Source organism: Drosophila teissieri, chromosome X, assembly GCF_016746235.2.
Source record: "Drosophila teissieri strain GT53w chromosome X, Prin_Dtei_1.1, whole genome shotgun sequence".
Lineage (NCBI taxonomy): Eukaryota > Metazoa > Arthropoda > Insecta > Diptera > Drosophilidae > Drosophila > Drosophila teissieri.
The window spans coordinates 10,406,932-10,423,420 of record NC_053034.1 but is presented as its reverse complement, the minus strand read 5'-3'; the positions used below and the strand labels follow the sequence as shown (position 1 = coordinate 10,423,420).

The 16,489-nt window shown below is 44.2% G+C and overlaps 2 protein-coding genes across 4 annotated transcripts in view; both read right to left on the bottom strand.

Moving 5' to 3' along the window:
* The window catches only part of LOC122624609 (potassium voltage-gated channel protein Shaker), a 112,702-nt gene that overhangs the window by 70,575 nt on the left and 25,638 nt on the right, over positions 1–16,489 (bottom strand). The gene's annotated exons all lie outside the window — the stretch shown is intronic.
* On the bottom strand, positions 9,353–10,957 carry LOC122624610 (uncharacterized protein DDB_G0283357). Its single transcript, XM_043804265.1, has one exon. It carries the CDS (start codon positions 10,955–10,957, stop codon positions 9,353–9,355), a length of 1,605 nt encoding a protein of 534 aa, XP_043660200.1.

Sequence of the window (16,489 nt, the reverse complement as noted above, 5' to 3'; positions counted from 1 at the left end):
CAGAGCCACACACACGGATTTGTTTGTTATTTCTTGTGAATTCCTTTGATGAAGATGAAGGAGCCCGCTTTTCGGCAAACGTGAGTGTGTGAGCCAAGAACCGGCTGTGAATCGGATGCCATTTCAAGGACTCGCAGGATGTGTGTGTGCGTGTGTGTGTGTGTGTATAATTCAATGGCTCAGCCCAGATTAAAACATTAAAAATGGGACTTTAATGCGATTGCTACTCTCGACTGGTTCCGCGTGCGACTGCGACGTTTATGCAACTGGCTGTGTCGATGCCACATTTTCACCAGCTTTCCCCCAGCACGCACACACACACACACACACACAGAGACATACACACACACACACAGAGAGACAGGGGCACCCACACTGATATACAGACACACGCAAACAGAGCCACACACACATCGATAGCGACAGCATTTGGGTGCAACAAAAGCAAGAACAAAAATTGATTACTAAAACTGTGGAATGACTTTGGAGCGATGGCAAACAATGCAAATGAAACTGGCGAAAATGAGAATGGGAATAAAACGTTAAACGTTTCTTTGGCGCCACCGGAACCACCACATTTCCCATTTTCCTTCCTCCTGCTGCCCCTGCTCCCCCCACTTTGCCCCCACACTTCCGCTTCTCCGCTCACTTGCCACCTGTCAGCCCAGCGGGTTGAAAGGTGAAAGGCAGCAGACGGTAAACGGTAAACGGCAAACGGCAGACCTCAGACTTGCGACTTCAGGCGGCAGGCGGCAGGTGAAAAGTGATCGGGGCTTCCAAATTCAGTTGCAACAATTACAAGAACAGTGTCTCTGTGTGTGTGTGTGCGTGTGCTTGTAATTATAGCCAACTGTTCCACATTCTGACACAGAGATATGCATTTAGCGCTTGGCTTTCGCGCGACTTGAGGCTTAGGCAAAAGTGCAAAAGTGCAAGACATACGTGTATCGCCACCTAGCCGCCGCACTGAGGTGGCTAAACAAGAGCGAGTGGCAAAGGCCGCCAGACCAGCAGACTAGTGCCAAATGCCACACAGACAGCAAACAAACAAAACGGCAGAAGACAAACGAAATTGAAACCGAAATCGAAACCGAAACCCAATGAGGAACTGGAACGCTGCGAACGTGGAGGCGTTGCAAGAAAAAGAAGTACACTCGAAAAAACCGAACGAGTCTAGTGAAATACTTGACAACGATAAATGCACCAATGAAATCATTTTTAGAGGCATAATTCGATCAGCACTACCATTATTATATAAAACAAATACATTTCGCTTACTTATTTTATATTATTTATATATATATGCTATATGTTTCATTCTTAAGCTTCGGAATACTTGGATTGGAACTACTTATTTAAAGTATTCAAGAAACTACTTTAAACTAGAACATAACGATTTAAAGCATGATTAAGTATATAGAAATTACTAAGCAGTTTCTTGAAACATCCCACCTTTTAGCTATCTTATATATATAAATAATATATAAATAATAATAATTAGAAAACTTTCTTGCAGTGCCGAAGTGGTAGGTGTGTGCTGGTGGCAAACATGGCACGCAAAGTGTTCTAATGACGTTTAAACTTGGTTATCGGAGCAAAAGTCGAAGGAGATATCAGGACGGACAGACGGACGGACAGAAGGACAGAAGGACGAAGGAGCAGGAACATGACACACAAAGATGGAAAGCGAGGGGCAAAAGGAGTGGAAGATAAGGAAGCGGAAGTTGGCAGGCGAAAAAGAAGAGAGAAGAAATCAAGTAGAGCAGAAGGGAAGAAGGAAAAAGGAAGAAGGAAGAGCAATTGACATTGATTGGTCGGTGGCCATCGGTGGGTTCATCAATCAATTCGATTGACTGGCGATTGCTGGGGCAAAAGAGGGCCACACAAGCAGAAAATAATAATGGAAATTATATGTTATTCAATGGACGGCAGATATGGATTCACTTTATCGATAAACACACGAGTTCTGCACATGTGTACCAAACGTACGTGCTTCACAGCGGTTTCAAGACCAACAAACAAGCGTCTTGACTTGACCCATAAATCTGGAAACACATCCATGGCTATTGCGGATTCTCACAGCTTGAAAACCCTCGTATTTTCTCGTATTTTCTGTTTCCAACTATTTTCGACTACAATTTGTGAACAATTAGCACAAATTGATATGCCCTTTTGCTGCACTTTTCACTCTCGAAACTCTTTTTGCAGTGCAACAAAGGTACATATGTACATATGTAGCTTCAGTTTTTGTCCCCCTTTTTTTCTGGGGAGTTTTACCCAAAATGGATGGACTTTTTCGAAACTAGCTTCATTGCAAAGTGGAAGCGGTCAATGAAGTTTATTTTTGGCTGGGTCACCGCACACAAGCATGTCAGGGGGAGAGGGGGCAAGTGGAAGGGGAAGGGGCGGAATTTGCGTATCAATTGATTTTCCGAGCAGGAAAATGCGACTGGGAAATCCCCTTAACCCAGCGTGCAACAAATCAAATCAAATCAAGGAATACTGCATAATTTAGCTGTTCTACTGCTTTTTACCTTTGTTTTGCCCAATCAATTTTTAATTTCTAATTTTATCTGATGGACAAAATCGTTGGGGGTTGCAGCAAGAAACAAAAAATTGCGAAAAAAATCAATGCCTAAATCCTGAGAAAGCGAAATCGAGAAAAATGGCAAAAGGAAAAAGGGAACAAAAGGGTAAAAGGGAAAGAAATGCAGGCCACAACATCGTATCCATCATATTTACATTTTTTCGATCTCATCCTTGATGGCATTGACCACGAACATCCTGAAGCTGCGGCTGCTGCTGCTGCTGCTGCTTCTGCGACTGCTGTTGTTGCTGCAACTTAACTGCCACTTAACCACAATGCACAACTTCAGCACGCACAAATCACGTGAAAAAAATGTGAAAAACTTGAACAAAAAGGAAACGGCAATCCGCTGGCCGGCCAGAATGCGTTTTGCTCGGCCCGAAGCCGTCGACGGCCATTATCCTGCCAGCGAAGAGGCAGCGGCACACAAACACACACGCACACACACGGTATCGGTATGGGTATGGGTATGGGTATAAAGGATCCGTGATCAGGATCGAGGACCAGATCACAAACACACACACAGAAACTGCCCCAGTCAGCAGCTGAAAGTGATTGCTAATAATTTCCTTCGGATTTTTCTATCCGCACCGAGCGAGGAGCAGGCAACGCTTCCGCTTTCCGCGCCGAGTGCAACTGCAACTGCAACGGCAGCAAACATCAGGCCGAAAAACCGAAACCGAAAACCAGAAACCCAGAACCGAAAATGTTTTGCCTGACTGCCGAAAAATATAAAAAGCAAAAAACTAGCAAAACCAACAAGTACAAAAGGGCAGACTCAATTCAAACGCCAGGCAACAACAATATTTGTCGCCACAGCAGCAGTGGCAGCAGCAGAAGTTGCAGCAGCAGCAACAACAGCAACCACAGCAACAACACCAATCGAATAGGCAGTAAAAATTTCAAAAATTCCAGCAGCAGCAGCAGCAGCAACAACAAGTGGAAAAGGGCAACGCAGACGCCACAATTATTGGGCATCCAACTGGCGAAAGGCAGCAGCAGCAGCAGTGGCAGCAACAGCAACAAGAACACTTGCCACAGCGACAACAATCAAAGACAGTGGAGACACCGAAGGCAGCAAAGTCGACGGCAGAGGCAGAGGCAGCGGCAGCAGCAGCTGCTGCGGCAATTGTTGCTGTTGCTATTGCTGTTGTCGTTTGAACTGCAGCAGCAGCAACAGCAACAGCAGCAACAGCAACAGCAGCAACATCAGCAATTGCAGCCACTTGAGTGCCCAAAAGGCCTAGTCTCAAATATACTCATGCATATATGTACACATTTATACATTCATACATGTGCATGTGTGTTCGTGCAACACATTTATAGCTGACACTTTGTCATACGAGGCGCTTGACAAAAATGTTATTTATACGGGGCAAGAACACACTGAGCGGTGGCAAGAACAGCAGGCAACATCGAGTGCCAAGTGCAACCGACTACGGCGAAGCCCTCACTTTTTTCCAGCTAAATCTTTATATATGATATGATATGATATCTTGGGAACCGCAATAACTTGTTTATTTGTGTGTTAAAGTTCCTTGCCCCTTGCCATAGTTGCAACATAATTTAAAACTAAAACATAACCATTTCATATAACCAACTGAGGGTTCTTCTCAAAGTCAGGGCATCAGCGATTCGGCGTGGATCGAAAGTGGAACTTGTTATTGCCATTGCTGTTGATTGCTTGTTGTTGCCGTTCGCCCTTTGGCCAATTTGCTTATTGTTCGCCTTTTGGCTCCGTTTTCCCTTTTGGCCGCAGAAGCCCACCTCCCCCTCCCCCACCCCTTTTTTTTGTGTGTCAAACATGCAAAATATCAGCCAGAAGCGAGAAGTTTAAAGTCCACTCGGCGAAGTTAATGGGGAAAATGGGGCTGAGAATGCGTCGCCCGATTTTAAAGTACAGCAAATACACAAAAAGAGGGAATGTAGACTAAAAATAGGAAAGTGGGAAAATGGAAAAATGGGCGGAAAATAAGTCCGATGTCGCTGTCACATTTTTGTCATGCGAGTAAGAAAGCAGCGGGCGGCGAAGGAAGGATACTCGTAAGTATGAGAAAAGTTGGCAAAAATCGCTTGCGTGATTCCATTGAAAGTTTATGACGGCAAATAAATGACAACAGCAATCTGAGAGTCGTCGGTCGTAAAAAAAGATGGACGACAAACTGTCGCGAAATAAATCGCTGCTGACGTCGTCACTTCGCCCCGCCCCCTTTCCCGCAACATATATATATATATATACATATAAATATATACAGATATACATACTGTATATATTTCTTGCGAATTTTTGTCGCAGCGCTCAATAAATAAGTAAATGCAGGGCGCAAAGACAAAAGGGCCAGGTGCGCGAGCAGAGGTGAGAAAAGCGAGAAAAGCGAGAAAATCGAGAAAAGTGAGAAACAGGTGAGTCTTCCTTCGGTGACGTCAGCGCCTCTGGGCGGTGGAGCAGGTTCATCAACAGGGCCTAATGGATTTTTTAGCCATCTAGCCTGCAGTGGCGACCTTCGCGCCAAAGTGCCGATGGCTGCGGTGCAGTGGGTGGTGGCTGGTGGGTGGTGGCTTGGTGTTTGGTGTGGCATATATTTTGCACATTATGCATGCAGCTGCCGCAAGTAGCAGGCAGGAAGAGCTGGGAAAGCAAAGCCAAAGCCAAAGCACCAGCCGCAGAAGACGAAGCACGTGCAACTTTTACTTTCATTCGCTTTGTGTTCGTTTCGTGCTTCGATTTGCCGGCGAGTTCAAGGTCGCTGCCTCAGGGGGTGGCAATGGGGTGGCAATGGGGTGGTAAAGGGGTGGCATGGGGTGGCATGGAGTGGCTGGGTAGTACCTCCACTAATTGGTGGCCCTTGCGGTAGAGTTGTGTGTGCGAGACGCCGCTCTTCAGCTGCAGTTTATAAGTGAATGGATTCCGTAGCCTATTTTCCTGTGGCCCAATGAAAAATGAGAAAAACTAAAAACGCCCTCTTCTCCGCGGAAAGCCGGTGCAAATTTGAATTCATTTCCGTTGCCAAGATTATTAGCCCAACCAGATGGTAAACACTTGGCCAGGCAATCAGCTTAATTAAAGGAAACTTTCAAGAGTTTCTAACTCGTGGGTAACTTTTAAATTATGCCAGTTAAACCATATTTAAGTTTCATAATTGTTTCAAAGTAAAAAAGGGCGTAAGTGGTTGGCGCAAAAAGCCAATTAATTAAAATATAACCATTTGAAGATACTATTTTATGAATTTTTTTTAGGAAAGTAAGTAATTACTACGTAAAAAATAAATAAAAGCCAAACTATTTGTTTTACAAATGTTCATAGGGAACAGAGAACTGCTGTCTTTTCTTATATATGATTAAATAATATTTATACTTAATTAACACTATTATATTTCTATTGTTCTAGCTGGCATTCAAAGTGAAATTATAAAATTATAAGTAAGATAGCTGAAAGTATTACGTTACATTAAAAGGAAATAATGAATAATACTAAATACTAAATAATACTAAGTACTAAATAATAAAAATACTAAATAATATTAAGTATTAAATACTAAATAATACTAAATACTAAATAATACTAAATACTTAATACTAAATAATACCAAAATATAGGTGCCCTCCTCTGCGATTCTCAAAAGTCCTACATAAGCAAACCACTTTTTCGATGTTTTTTTTTTCAAATACTAATTGTGAGTGAGTGGTGCAGTGATATGTGATATGTGGCAGCAGGGGATATCAATAATGTGATTTCGACCTACTACTGGAGGAAGTGCCTGAGCTAGCTATTTTCCAGGAGCTACAACCAGCTGTCAGCTCTGATGTGGAAAGAGCTCGAGGAAAGGGGTGAGTACCTAACAAAGCTAATAATATAATATATGAAAAAGAAATCTCTATTTTGTGTTGTTTAAATTTGTTGTAAAATTGAGGTAAAAAAAAGGAGGCTATCTACAGATTTTGGGCATAATCTGAATATTTTCATCGGGTAATTTGTTGAGTGATGAGTGTTAGTGTGGCAAAGAATGCCACTCTTGCGCAGTTCTCTGATAGGAACTACAAAAGAATTGAATGTTGAGTATCACTTTATGAAGATTTGCAATGCTGTATCTTAAAATAAAATCCACCTGAATGGTGAAACCTAATGGGTCGGAAAATGTAGGTCAATCGCAACTGCTGTGCCTTCAAACATGTCAAACTAATAATAGCTGCCACTTGATTCCTGGCTAAATACAATTTAATTACACAGTTTTGCGCACCTATTCCATTGCTTTGCCATCGCCAGTGTGAATTATTCAGCAAAAGCGAGAGTTACGATGGCCATTACAGGCATCGAATAATTAATAATTACTCCGTCATTAGGCGCAGCACAAGAAGTCGCAAGCAACAAAAATGCAAATCACTTGGCATTGGAACAGTACACCCACACACACTCACTCAGAGACAAATACATGGACATGCAATTGCAAGGGGCCAAATGATATTGTTTTGTCCTCGCCAAAGGCCTTTACACTTGGCCCAAAAAAATATGGCATAAAAATGGGAGAAATAAGTTGCGAGTGGCCAACTCAATGAGTTCTCCTCCCAGTTCGCTTATCGCTGTGCAAAGATCGCCACAAAGGCCATGTTACGAAATTATTGGACACACACACACACACACACGCACGCACACACACCAGCGGGTAAAGTGTGGGTGTGTGTGGGGGGAGGGGGCAGCGGAGGAGGAGGAGGAGGAGGACATGCAATGCAAATAGTCAACACGCCGCCACATGCCGTGCACACAAATCAAGGGCAACATGTCTCATTCCGGGTCTGTTCCCACGTTGGGGTAGCCCAGAATGGCGGAGGGGGGATGGAGGAGGTTGAAGGGGGGCAGTGGGAAGGGGGTTCGAGAATTGGCGGAGTGGTGGGCGGTGGGCGGTGGGGTGACGAGGTCGCCTTGCCGGGCAATTTAAATGGCGGCTACATGTCGCAGCGCTGGCGTCGCGTGTTCTCGCTCACACTCTTCCCACACCTAAAGCTCTCAGTCGCAAACACTGAACAAAAATACTACAACTAAGGGGGGAATTCTATATTTTTGTCTAGCAATTAAAACGACCAACTTAATAACATACTTGGAGGGTACTATTGTTACTATTAGTATTTTATTAACTTGTAGTTCAATAACTTCAAAACCAGTATACTCAGTAGTATTAAATACGATGTTAAAAACAGAAAAACAAAAATGAATGAAACCAGGTATGGTTTTCTCTCAGTGCGCGCTGCTTTTGTCGCCCACGTGTTGGCCACTAAAAAGGGGGATAGGCCCCTGAAATGAGCGTGTGTGTGTGTGTGTGCGTGTGTGTGCCGTGCCAATTAACTGAAACTGCAGAGTAATGTTTTGGGGCCAAGTCAGTACTCCCGATTTCACCCGCCCCCACTCTCACACACTCACACACTTACATACACACACACACTTACACCCCCGCCCGCCCTTATGCCATTATAATATTCGCTTCTGTTATTGTTTTCTTGTTGCTGTTCGCTGTTTGCTGTTTGTCGCTTCTGGCATTGACATAAATTCTTTTTTAGCAGCAGGAGGAACGAAAGCCGCGCAACAAAGGGCACAACAAAAGTCCACAGCGACACGCAAGCCACATTAAAGCAATTCCGCCGCACCCCATTCCAGTGCCCAAAAAGAAGAAAACCCAAGGCATTACATAAAGGCGGTAACTATACATATATATGTACATACATATATGACTAAATAAACCAAAGTCACAGAATCAAATGGCTAAGGGAGGTGGGGTAAAAAACAGCTGTCAAAGATCCCTCAGTTGAGAGTTGAGAGTTGAAAGTTGGGAGTTGGGAGCCAGGAGCTTGGAGCTTGGAGCACACACTCTGATTTGTGCTGACCTACGGCAATTAACCGTCGTCATTTGGCATCGCACAAAATGAAACAGGGAAACAGGCATTTCCGCTGGCACGGTGGCGTATACGTAACTTGCTGGCAGACAGGATAACTCGATGGCCAGGACACTGACTTATGCTGGCTCCAGTTAGACGCACAGATGACTACGCATTTATTTCTCCCCGTCCTCTGTCGTCTCTGCGAACTTTTCAGTTCTAGTTTTTTTTTTGCTCACAAAGTGCTTGTTTTTATTATTTTCTGTTTTTTTTCGGTGTGTTTTTGTTTTTTTAGCCGGAGTTTGGAGCTGGCGCCGTCTACTGTCTGTTGATTCAGATTCGGTTATAGATTCTGGATTCATTTACGGTTTCTGTGCCCGAGTCTGTGTCTGTGTCTGTGAATGTGACTTTGGGGCATTGACTTGGCGGCAACTTGGCTCTGTTTCTGACCCCAAGCCAAAAACGTCGCGTTGCCCTGCCCGCTGTTGCGGACATTACGCATTCGCCCTGTGGGACGGCTAAATCTCGGTGAGCAAGCTAATTATGCCCATGTGACACTCGCTTACAATTCTTCGCAAATTGCTAATGTCCGCAATCTATCCGAATCTATTCAGATTTTAAAAAGCATTTGAACAAATTAAGGCTAATAAATACTTTAATTGCAAGTTATATCGCATTAAAAAAATATTTAAAAATTTCGCAAAATTCCCAATAGAAAATGCATACCCTACACAATGAACAAATGGTATCCAATGTCTTGGAAAATTGCAAATATTGCAACTGGTGTCACATGGTCATAAAATCAAATTTGGAACTTTTTTTTTTGGTGCTTGAGGCGAGGAGAATCAACAAGGCGAAAAAGCATTGAGAAGCGATAAAGCAAAGCGGTACTCAAACTAATTAAAATACTATGTATTTGCAGGTAATCTTAATCGTTTTATTCAAATCGTTACAAGCAAGAAAATCAAACGAATGGCAGCAAATGGCGTAAATCAAATGGTAATAGAAGCACTTGTTTTGCCGCATAATTTTCAGAAATATTTTGATAATTGTTTTTCTCATTTCGATTTTTTTGGTTTTGGTATAGGTGAGGCTTAAGAGCGGTGGGTGCTTTTGGATTTTTGGTGGTGATGGGTACTTCTCATAGGGGTTCTCCGGTCCCTTGTCCTTCTTCTTGCCGGCCACTGGTGTGCTCTTCCTGGGTCGATTCATCATGGGATCGTCCATGGTGCGCGACGATTGCTGTCTCGTGTGCGCCGGCGGTCCAGGTGGCTTTTTTTTCTTCTTTTTCCCCGCCTCCGGTTGCAAGGGATTGAAGGCGAACTGCAGATGTTGCTGCTGCTGCTGCTGCTGCTGCTGCGTCTGTTGCAGATGTGGTTGCAGATGTTGTTGCTGCTGCTGCTGCTGCTCGCGGCGCTCGAGGAAGGCGGCATTTGCCGATGCCACCGTGGCTATTCTCTGCTGCTGCTCCAGATCCTCCAGTTCCTTCTCCCGCTTCTTGGTCATTTGCACCAGCTGCGAACTGCGCCGTCGGAGGGCGGCTGCATACGGCGTGGGCGTGGCCACCGGCGGCACCATATCTCCCACACCGAACAGCCGCCTGATGCGCCGCCGACTGTTGATGAAGCCCAGTCCCAGCTGCACGCCCAATCCCAATCCTGCACCCGCAACCGCAGGCGCCGTCGTCTGGCTGAGGGAACTGCTGCAGCCACCCTCGCTGCCGGCGCCCAGCATCTGGCTGAAGTTGCTGTCCAGATCGCAGCTGCTGGCGGAGTCGGCGCCACAGGGAAACAGATATGTATTCAGGGTGCTGAGGGTGGTGGATGTGGAGGTGCCCGTTCCGGTCAGCGTTCCAATGCGACTTATGGCACCCGTATTGCTGCCGCCCAACGCAAGTGGCTGCTGCGCGTCGACTGATGCTGCTCCTGTGGCTCCCGATCCTGATCCCGATCCTGATCCTGATCCCGCTGCAGCTGCTGCTGATGGCTGATGTGGCAGGTTGAGCGGCAGACTTAGTGGCAGTGGCAGTGGCAGCATCACTGCCGTGGAGCCACTCGCGCTGCCGGTGGTGCTGCTGTCGTAGCTGTGCGGATTCACATAGATGTGATTGTTGTTGGCGCTGGCCGATGATGCAGTTGCTCCTGCTCCTGCTGCTGCTCCTGCAGTTGCAGTGCTGCTGGTGTTGACCACCAATGTGCTGTGGCTGTTGCTCTCATGGTGATTGTTGTTGCTGCTGCAGCTGGTGTTGTTGTTGATGCTGCTGCTGTGCGTGTTGCTCAGGTTGACCCTGTAGAAGCTGGTGCTGCTGGTGGCATTATTGTTGTTGTTATTGTTGCTGCTGCTGGGGCATGCTGGCGCCGTTGCAGGTCGCGATGTCTGTGATCCGGATCCGGATCCAGCTGCATTAGCCTCCGAATTGGCAGTGGTTGTTGCTGCTGCAGCTGTGGATGCAACTGATGTGACCGGCTGCTGTTGCGAATGATCGTTGCCATTGTTGCTGCTCATTGCTGTGCTGGTTCGACAACTTTATGGGTAAGTTATTGATTTTTAAGATGCCACATTAATGTTTATAGCTCATTTTGAAAACCCATACATTTTTCAAATTAATTGCAATTTTCTGTGATTGAAAGTGCTTTGTTCTCTTGTTTAAAATGATGCCGAACACGAGGTATTTCGTTTTAATAGTACGCTACTTTGAGCAGAGTTTTATGTTTTCGTGGTTAAATGGTTAAAAGACTTTAAGTTCACTTAGTTAGTTAGTTTATTTGCATTAAATGTTTAACAGCGAATTGTTTTACGTTCATTAAAGTTTTCAGATTATTTTTAGTTGTTTATTGTGCATAGTTTTTGCTTCAACTCCTTTAAGAACCCCTCGTTTTACATATCACAACTCATGTATTTCCTTTTGGATGCCATCCAAATGGAGTTGAATGCACTGCTCCCGTTCTTGGTAAATGGTAAATGGCGAATACTAAACGGTTATGGCCAGACGTTAGCTAATCGCACAGTTTTCCTGGACCTTTCACGCACTTTCCTCTCGCGGCACTCGAACAAAAATCACAGACAGTGGGGTCAGGAGGTCAATGAAGCTTATCACTGGCGTAGACACTTGCAAAAAAAAAATGGTTTAAAATATGCATTGCCCGCTTGTACGTGGCACTCGCATATATGATTTTTATTAATTTTCGTAGATTTTGTGGGGACAGACAGAGCTCTGTTATCAGTCAGAGCCACGTGCTTAACGCGCCGCGTGTCACAATTGTATGAACTTTGTGCCGCGTTGTTGACAATGCCAAAAGCCAACAGCAGCAGCAGCAGTTTCAGTGGCAGTGGCAGTGGCAGAAGTGGCAGCACCAATTCCACTAGCAACAACGAAGTTGCCACACGCACACACACACAGAGAGCGAGAGCGAGAGAGAGCTAGTTAGCGAAAGAGAGAGAGAGAGGGAGAGAGAGAGCCCTGTTAACTGGCTTCCTGGCTGGCTGGCCGGGACAAACTATTCGCCAAAAACCAGAACCAAAAGCCAGAAACGGCACCGAAAAAAATTCCAAAAAAAAAGAACAGGAATCTAAGCCAGCAGCACCACTTGAACCGCTCACACACACACAAGTTTTCTCACACATACACATATATATATATATATATTTATATATATATGTATACCCTATATAGTATAGGCATGGCAACGATTCCTCATCGCCGTTGTCGTCGTTTCAATTTCGGCCAGTTTCGGTTCAGTTGGGTTCACTTCATTGCTTAACTTAACTAAATGCTGCAGATGGTGGCACACACACACACACGCGCGCCAGTGCACTAACACATATACACACGCACACATATGCTGGCAGCCCGACTTTAACTCAACTCGCAAGAACAACAAAGGGCCAAAGCTCGTGAACTCCGAGTTACGAGTGTGTAGTGCACAGTTGCGCCCAAAAGTGTAGCATACTTTTGAGGGTTTGCAAATATATTGTTAACGTAATTCAAAAATAACTGTATATTACTACTTATTTATGATAAACCTATTATACAATCGAAGTTAACTTTTGATTGTTAAATTTAAACATATTTCCTACATTTACTTAGAGGCTAACTCAGTTTTTTGATCAATTCGTTCGCTTAAGTTCAAAGTGTAACTTTTTTTCATTTATGATTTGATTTATGCTAAGTGTGATTATTGGTTCCACACAGCGAGTAGTCCAAAATGCACACACTTTTTATCTACTTCAAGTCGAAGAACTTTAGATATGCTATCTAAACTCCTATAATCTTGCCCTTGCCTGTGCGATTGCGAGTGTGTGAGTATGTAAGTGTGAGTGTCTGACAGCCGAGGGCAACATTTCAATTCGGCTTCGCGTCGTCGTCGTTGCCGCAGTCGCTTTGCTGTCGTTGTGTTGTCGCTGTGTTGTCGTTGTCGTTGTCGCGTTCGTTGTCGCGTTCGTCATTTTTGGTTTAGTTTGTTTTGCTCGTTTGCTGCTCCCTCGGTTTCGTAACATTCTCGCTGTGTGTGAGTGTGTGTGTGCCGTGTGTGCTAGTGTGTGCTCGTGTGTGTATTTGTGTGCCTTCGCATGACGATTAATGTTAATGTGTGTGCAGCAGCAGCAGCGGCAACAATGCACGGCGACAAATCAAGGCCAACTTTAATGTAAAGCCAATGGGTGATAGTGAAAAGTGAAAAGTACAACATGCTATTTTAATTTGCCTATAAATTATTATGAACAGTTTTAAAATATTGAGCTAACAACAAATTTGCAGAGACATTTCACGTAAAATTTTTGTACATTTCAATCGAAAATTAAAAGTAAGTTTAATACTCATATTTAAGTTAAACACTTTTGTTTGCTACTAAATTCCTTTTTTAAACTATTAAAGCCATAAATAAAAGTTGATTTAAATAAACACACGTCGAATGTGTGGTCTACCAAGTTTATTGCCAATTACCATTTACCATTTGCCTAATTTCCGCCATGGATTCAGCAGTAAGCTCGTTAAATCCGAGCACCCATTCATATTCCGAATCAAATTCAAATTTAAATTCCGATATCATTTAGCCCAACACCAGGCTGTTGGCAGGGTGTTGCCAAGGACGAAGGACAATTGTTGCCGAGTGCTGGGTGCTGGGAATGGGTTTCAATTGCATGTGCGATTGCAATTTGTCGACGAACGGAGCAACATTGAGCATATGACGCATACGCAATGTTGGCCCATGGATCATGGCCGGCTCTCCACGCTGCTCATATGTGGCATGTTGTTGCTGTTGTTGCTGTTGTTGCTGTTGTTGCTGTTGTTGCTGCTGTTGCTGTTGTTGCTGGTGTTGCCATGCAAATTGGCCTGGCCCAGTGTCAGTGGTTGGTCGCTCGGTGGTTAAGTGGGGCAGGGTGGTGCTCCCGGTGGGTTGCATGTTCGACGACCATGTGGCAAGAGCCGAACCAAACCAAGAAAGCACTCAGCGAAAATGCGCAATCATTCTGAGGCAAATTACTTTTCAAAGTATGCCCAGTTTTACACAGCTCCCTTATATTTTTTTTAGCAAAGCTGTACTTTTCTTGAATTTGATTTTCAATAACATATTTTTTTCTTACTGTGAACGCAACTTAACTCAGCTGGTGCTGGTAACCTTCATGGCTAATAAGCAGTCACGGCACGTGAGGAGAATGGCGAAAGCCTTTTCCGGAGGGGGCTACTCCAAAATATTATTGATCAAATGTTTGCCACAGATTTTTTTTGGGGGGGGGGGGGGATGGTGAAAGATGGTGGGGTGAAAGCCAAGCAAATAATAACCACGACCACGAGTGCATCGGATTGCATCGGAAGCTGGAAGATTCAGGGGGCATCTGCTTGCCCAGCTGGATGTCAGATGGATGAAGGCACCCTCTCGACCAAGTCATTTGCCTCGAAGGCTGACAAAACGATTTGCATGCTAAAAATAACAAAATTGATGGCCTTTTCTCCGCTCACTCCCCACACACACTCAAAGAAGCGGTGTGTGTTCCAAAACGAAATATATATCAAGAAAAAAAAGAAAATAATAAATGAAAGAAAGTTGGGGCAAATTACGTGGGGGAAAGTGAAGGGGCGGTTGTTTTTGCGGCTAACTGGTCATGGCCACGGTGAAGGCGACAACGACAACAACAACGACAACAAAACCGACAACCAAACAAAGGCAAATCAATTAAAAAATGTTCGTGAAAACAAAACAGAGCAGCAGCAGCAGCGGAAAATGGAAACCGAACAAAGAAAAACCAAAGACGAAAAGTGCTGGGCAAATATTTCCGCTTCACGTCAAGGCTGTGGCAATCAAAAGGCACACACCACTCACACTAACTCGCAAAGGACGAAAGGGAAGGAGCCTGATGCGATTGTTTCGTGACGTCTAACATATCCGCTTTCCCACTTCAACTGCCAACTCGAAACTCCCCGATTGTCCACAGAGTCGAGAGATGGCATATGCTTACACTGCTAAAAGTATAATGTGATCAATATTCCGAATATTTGTGGATCGGGAAACCATTGAGCAAAGAATACCTCACCCAGCAATTCATATTTCATAATAGATAAAATGATTATTTGATATTTTCTTTTTGTAATTAACAAGATTCACTACTCCAAAATACAATAGCAAAATACACTCAGTAGGAATATCATTACAAATTGCCATCTAGCAATCTACCAAAAAAGTCAAAAATCTTGGCACATATTTACATCATTTTAAAATTATCCTGCATGACAAACTGCTTTTGCCTGTCTCCATTCCAATGCGAATGATGTATATCCAAATTTACACACAGCCACACAGCCACACACATTGAAAAAAATATTTGTAAAAAATTAGCCAACTATATACAGCAAACGAGCGTTCGGAATCAGGATTCCCGGTTCTTGATTCTCCGGAGAATTGGAGAATTGGAGTCTGGAGTGTGGAGCTCACTACCTCTTCTTCTTGTGACGCATCTCTGCTGGCGAGCGCACGTGTGGCGCCGCATGCATAATTCCAGACACCAGTTTTGTGAATTTTTTGGGGCCCCACGCGACGCTCGAGATCCACGGATTATTTTTTTTTTTTTATAGGTTTTTTTGTTGGGTTATGTGGGAGCGATGTGTACGGGCGCGCGCGCCACTTGAAAGTGCAACAGCGTGGCGGGTTGACACGGCCACAGCGATAGTGGGTGGTGCTAGTTGGGTGGTGGTTCCAGCTCGACTTGGTGGTGCTCAACGATACCAACGATCGTAGCTGACTACTTTTTCCCACACCCACACCCATTGCTTATCTCAACTTATAGCTTCTTGTTTTTCTAGACTTTCTTTAACTTTCTTTCCTTATGAAATGCCAGTGAAATCCTTTTCCAATGATAAAATGATATAAATAATAAAAAAATAATATAAATGAGATATATAAAAAATAATATAAATGAGATATTTATATATATAAATGAATAGCTGATATATTGAATGCTAGTTCAGTTAGTGTATTTGATGGGCTGCTTTCAATGGCAGGCCAGCAGTCATGCCTTCTAATTTAATTTTCAAACGGCTTTGGCCCAAGTAGGAAATGCCCGAGAGCAGAGCGCCTTCAAGGTGTGGAAAGAGCGGTTTTCCCAGCTACCAACGAGGTAAAAGAGAGTGAGAAAAAAGAGGGCAAACAGAGAGAAAATATGGCCAACAGGCGGGGGGAAAGTGGGAAAGGGGGTGAGGTGGGCTAAGACCTGGGAGACATGGGAGTCCGCTTGTTAGCGCATTTTAAGTCGCCGCCAAGGTTGACCCTTCTTCTTAATAATCATCACCACCATCACCACTCATGCCCTCTCTCTCGCACGCACATGCAGTCCGTCTCTTTCGCACCGCTGAGTGAACACAAATGCATGGCATATGCGCTTTTGGACCACGTTAATTAGCCAAACACGCCAATCGATGAATACAATAACATAATATGGCAAAGGCACGAGGGAAAACCTAAATAGTTTGACATTTTTGCCATCCGAGGTTGGGCGCAAATGGCCAGAAGAAAGATTACATAGATTACATACGTGGATATGGAT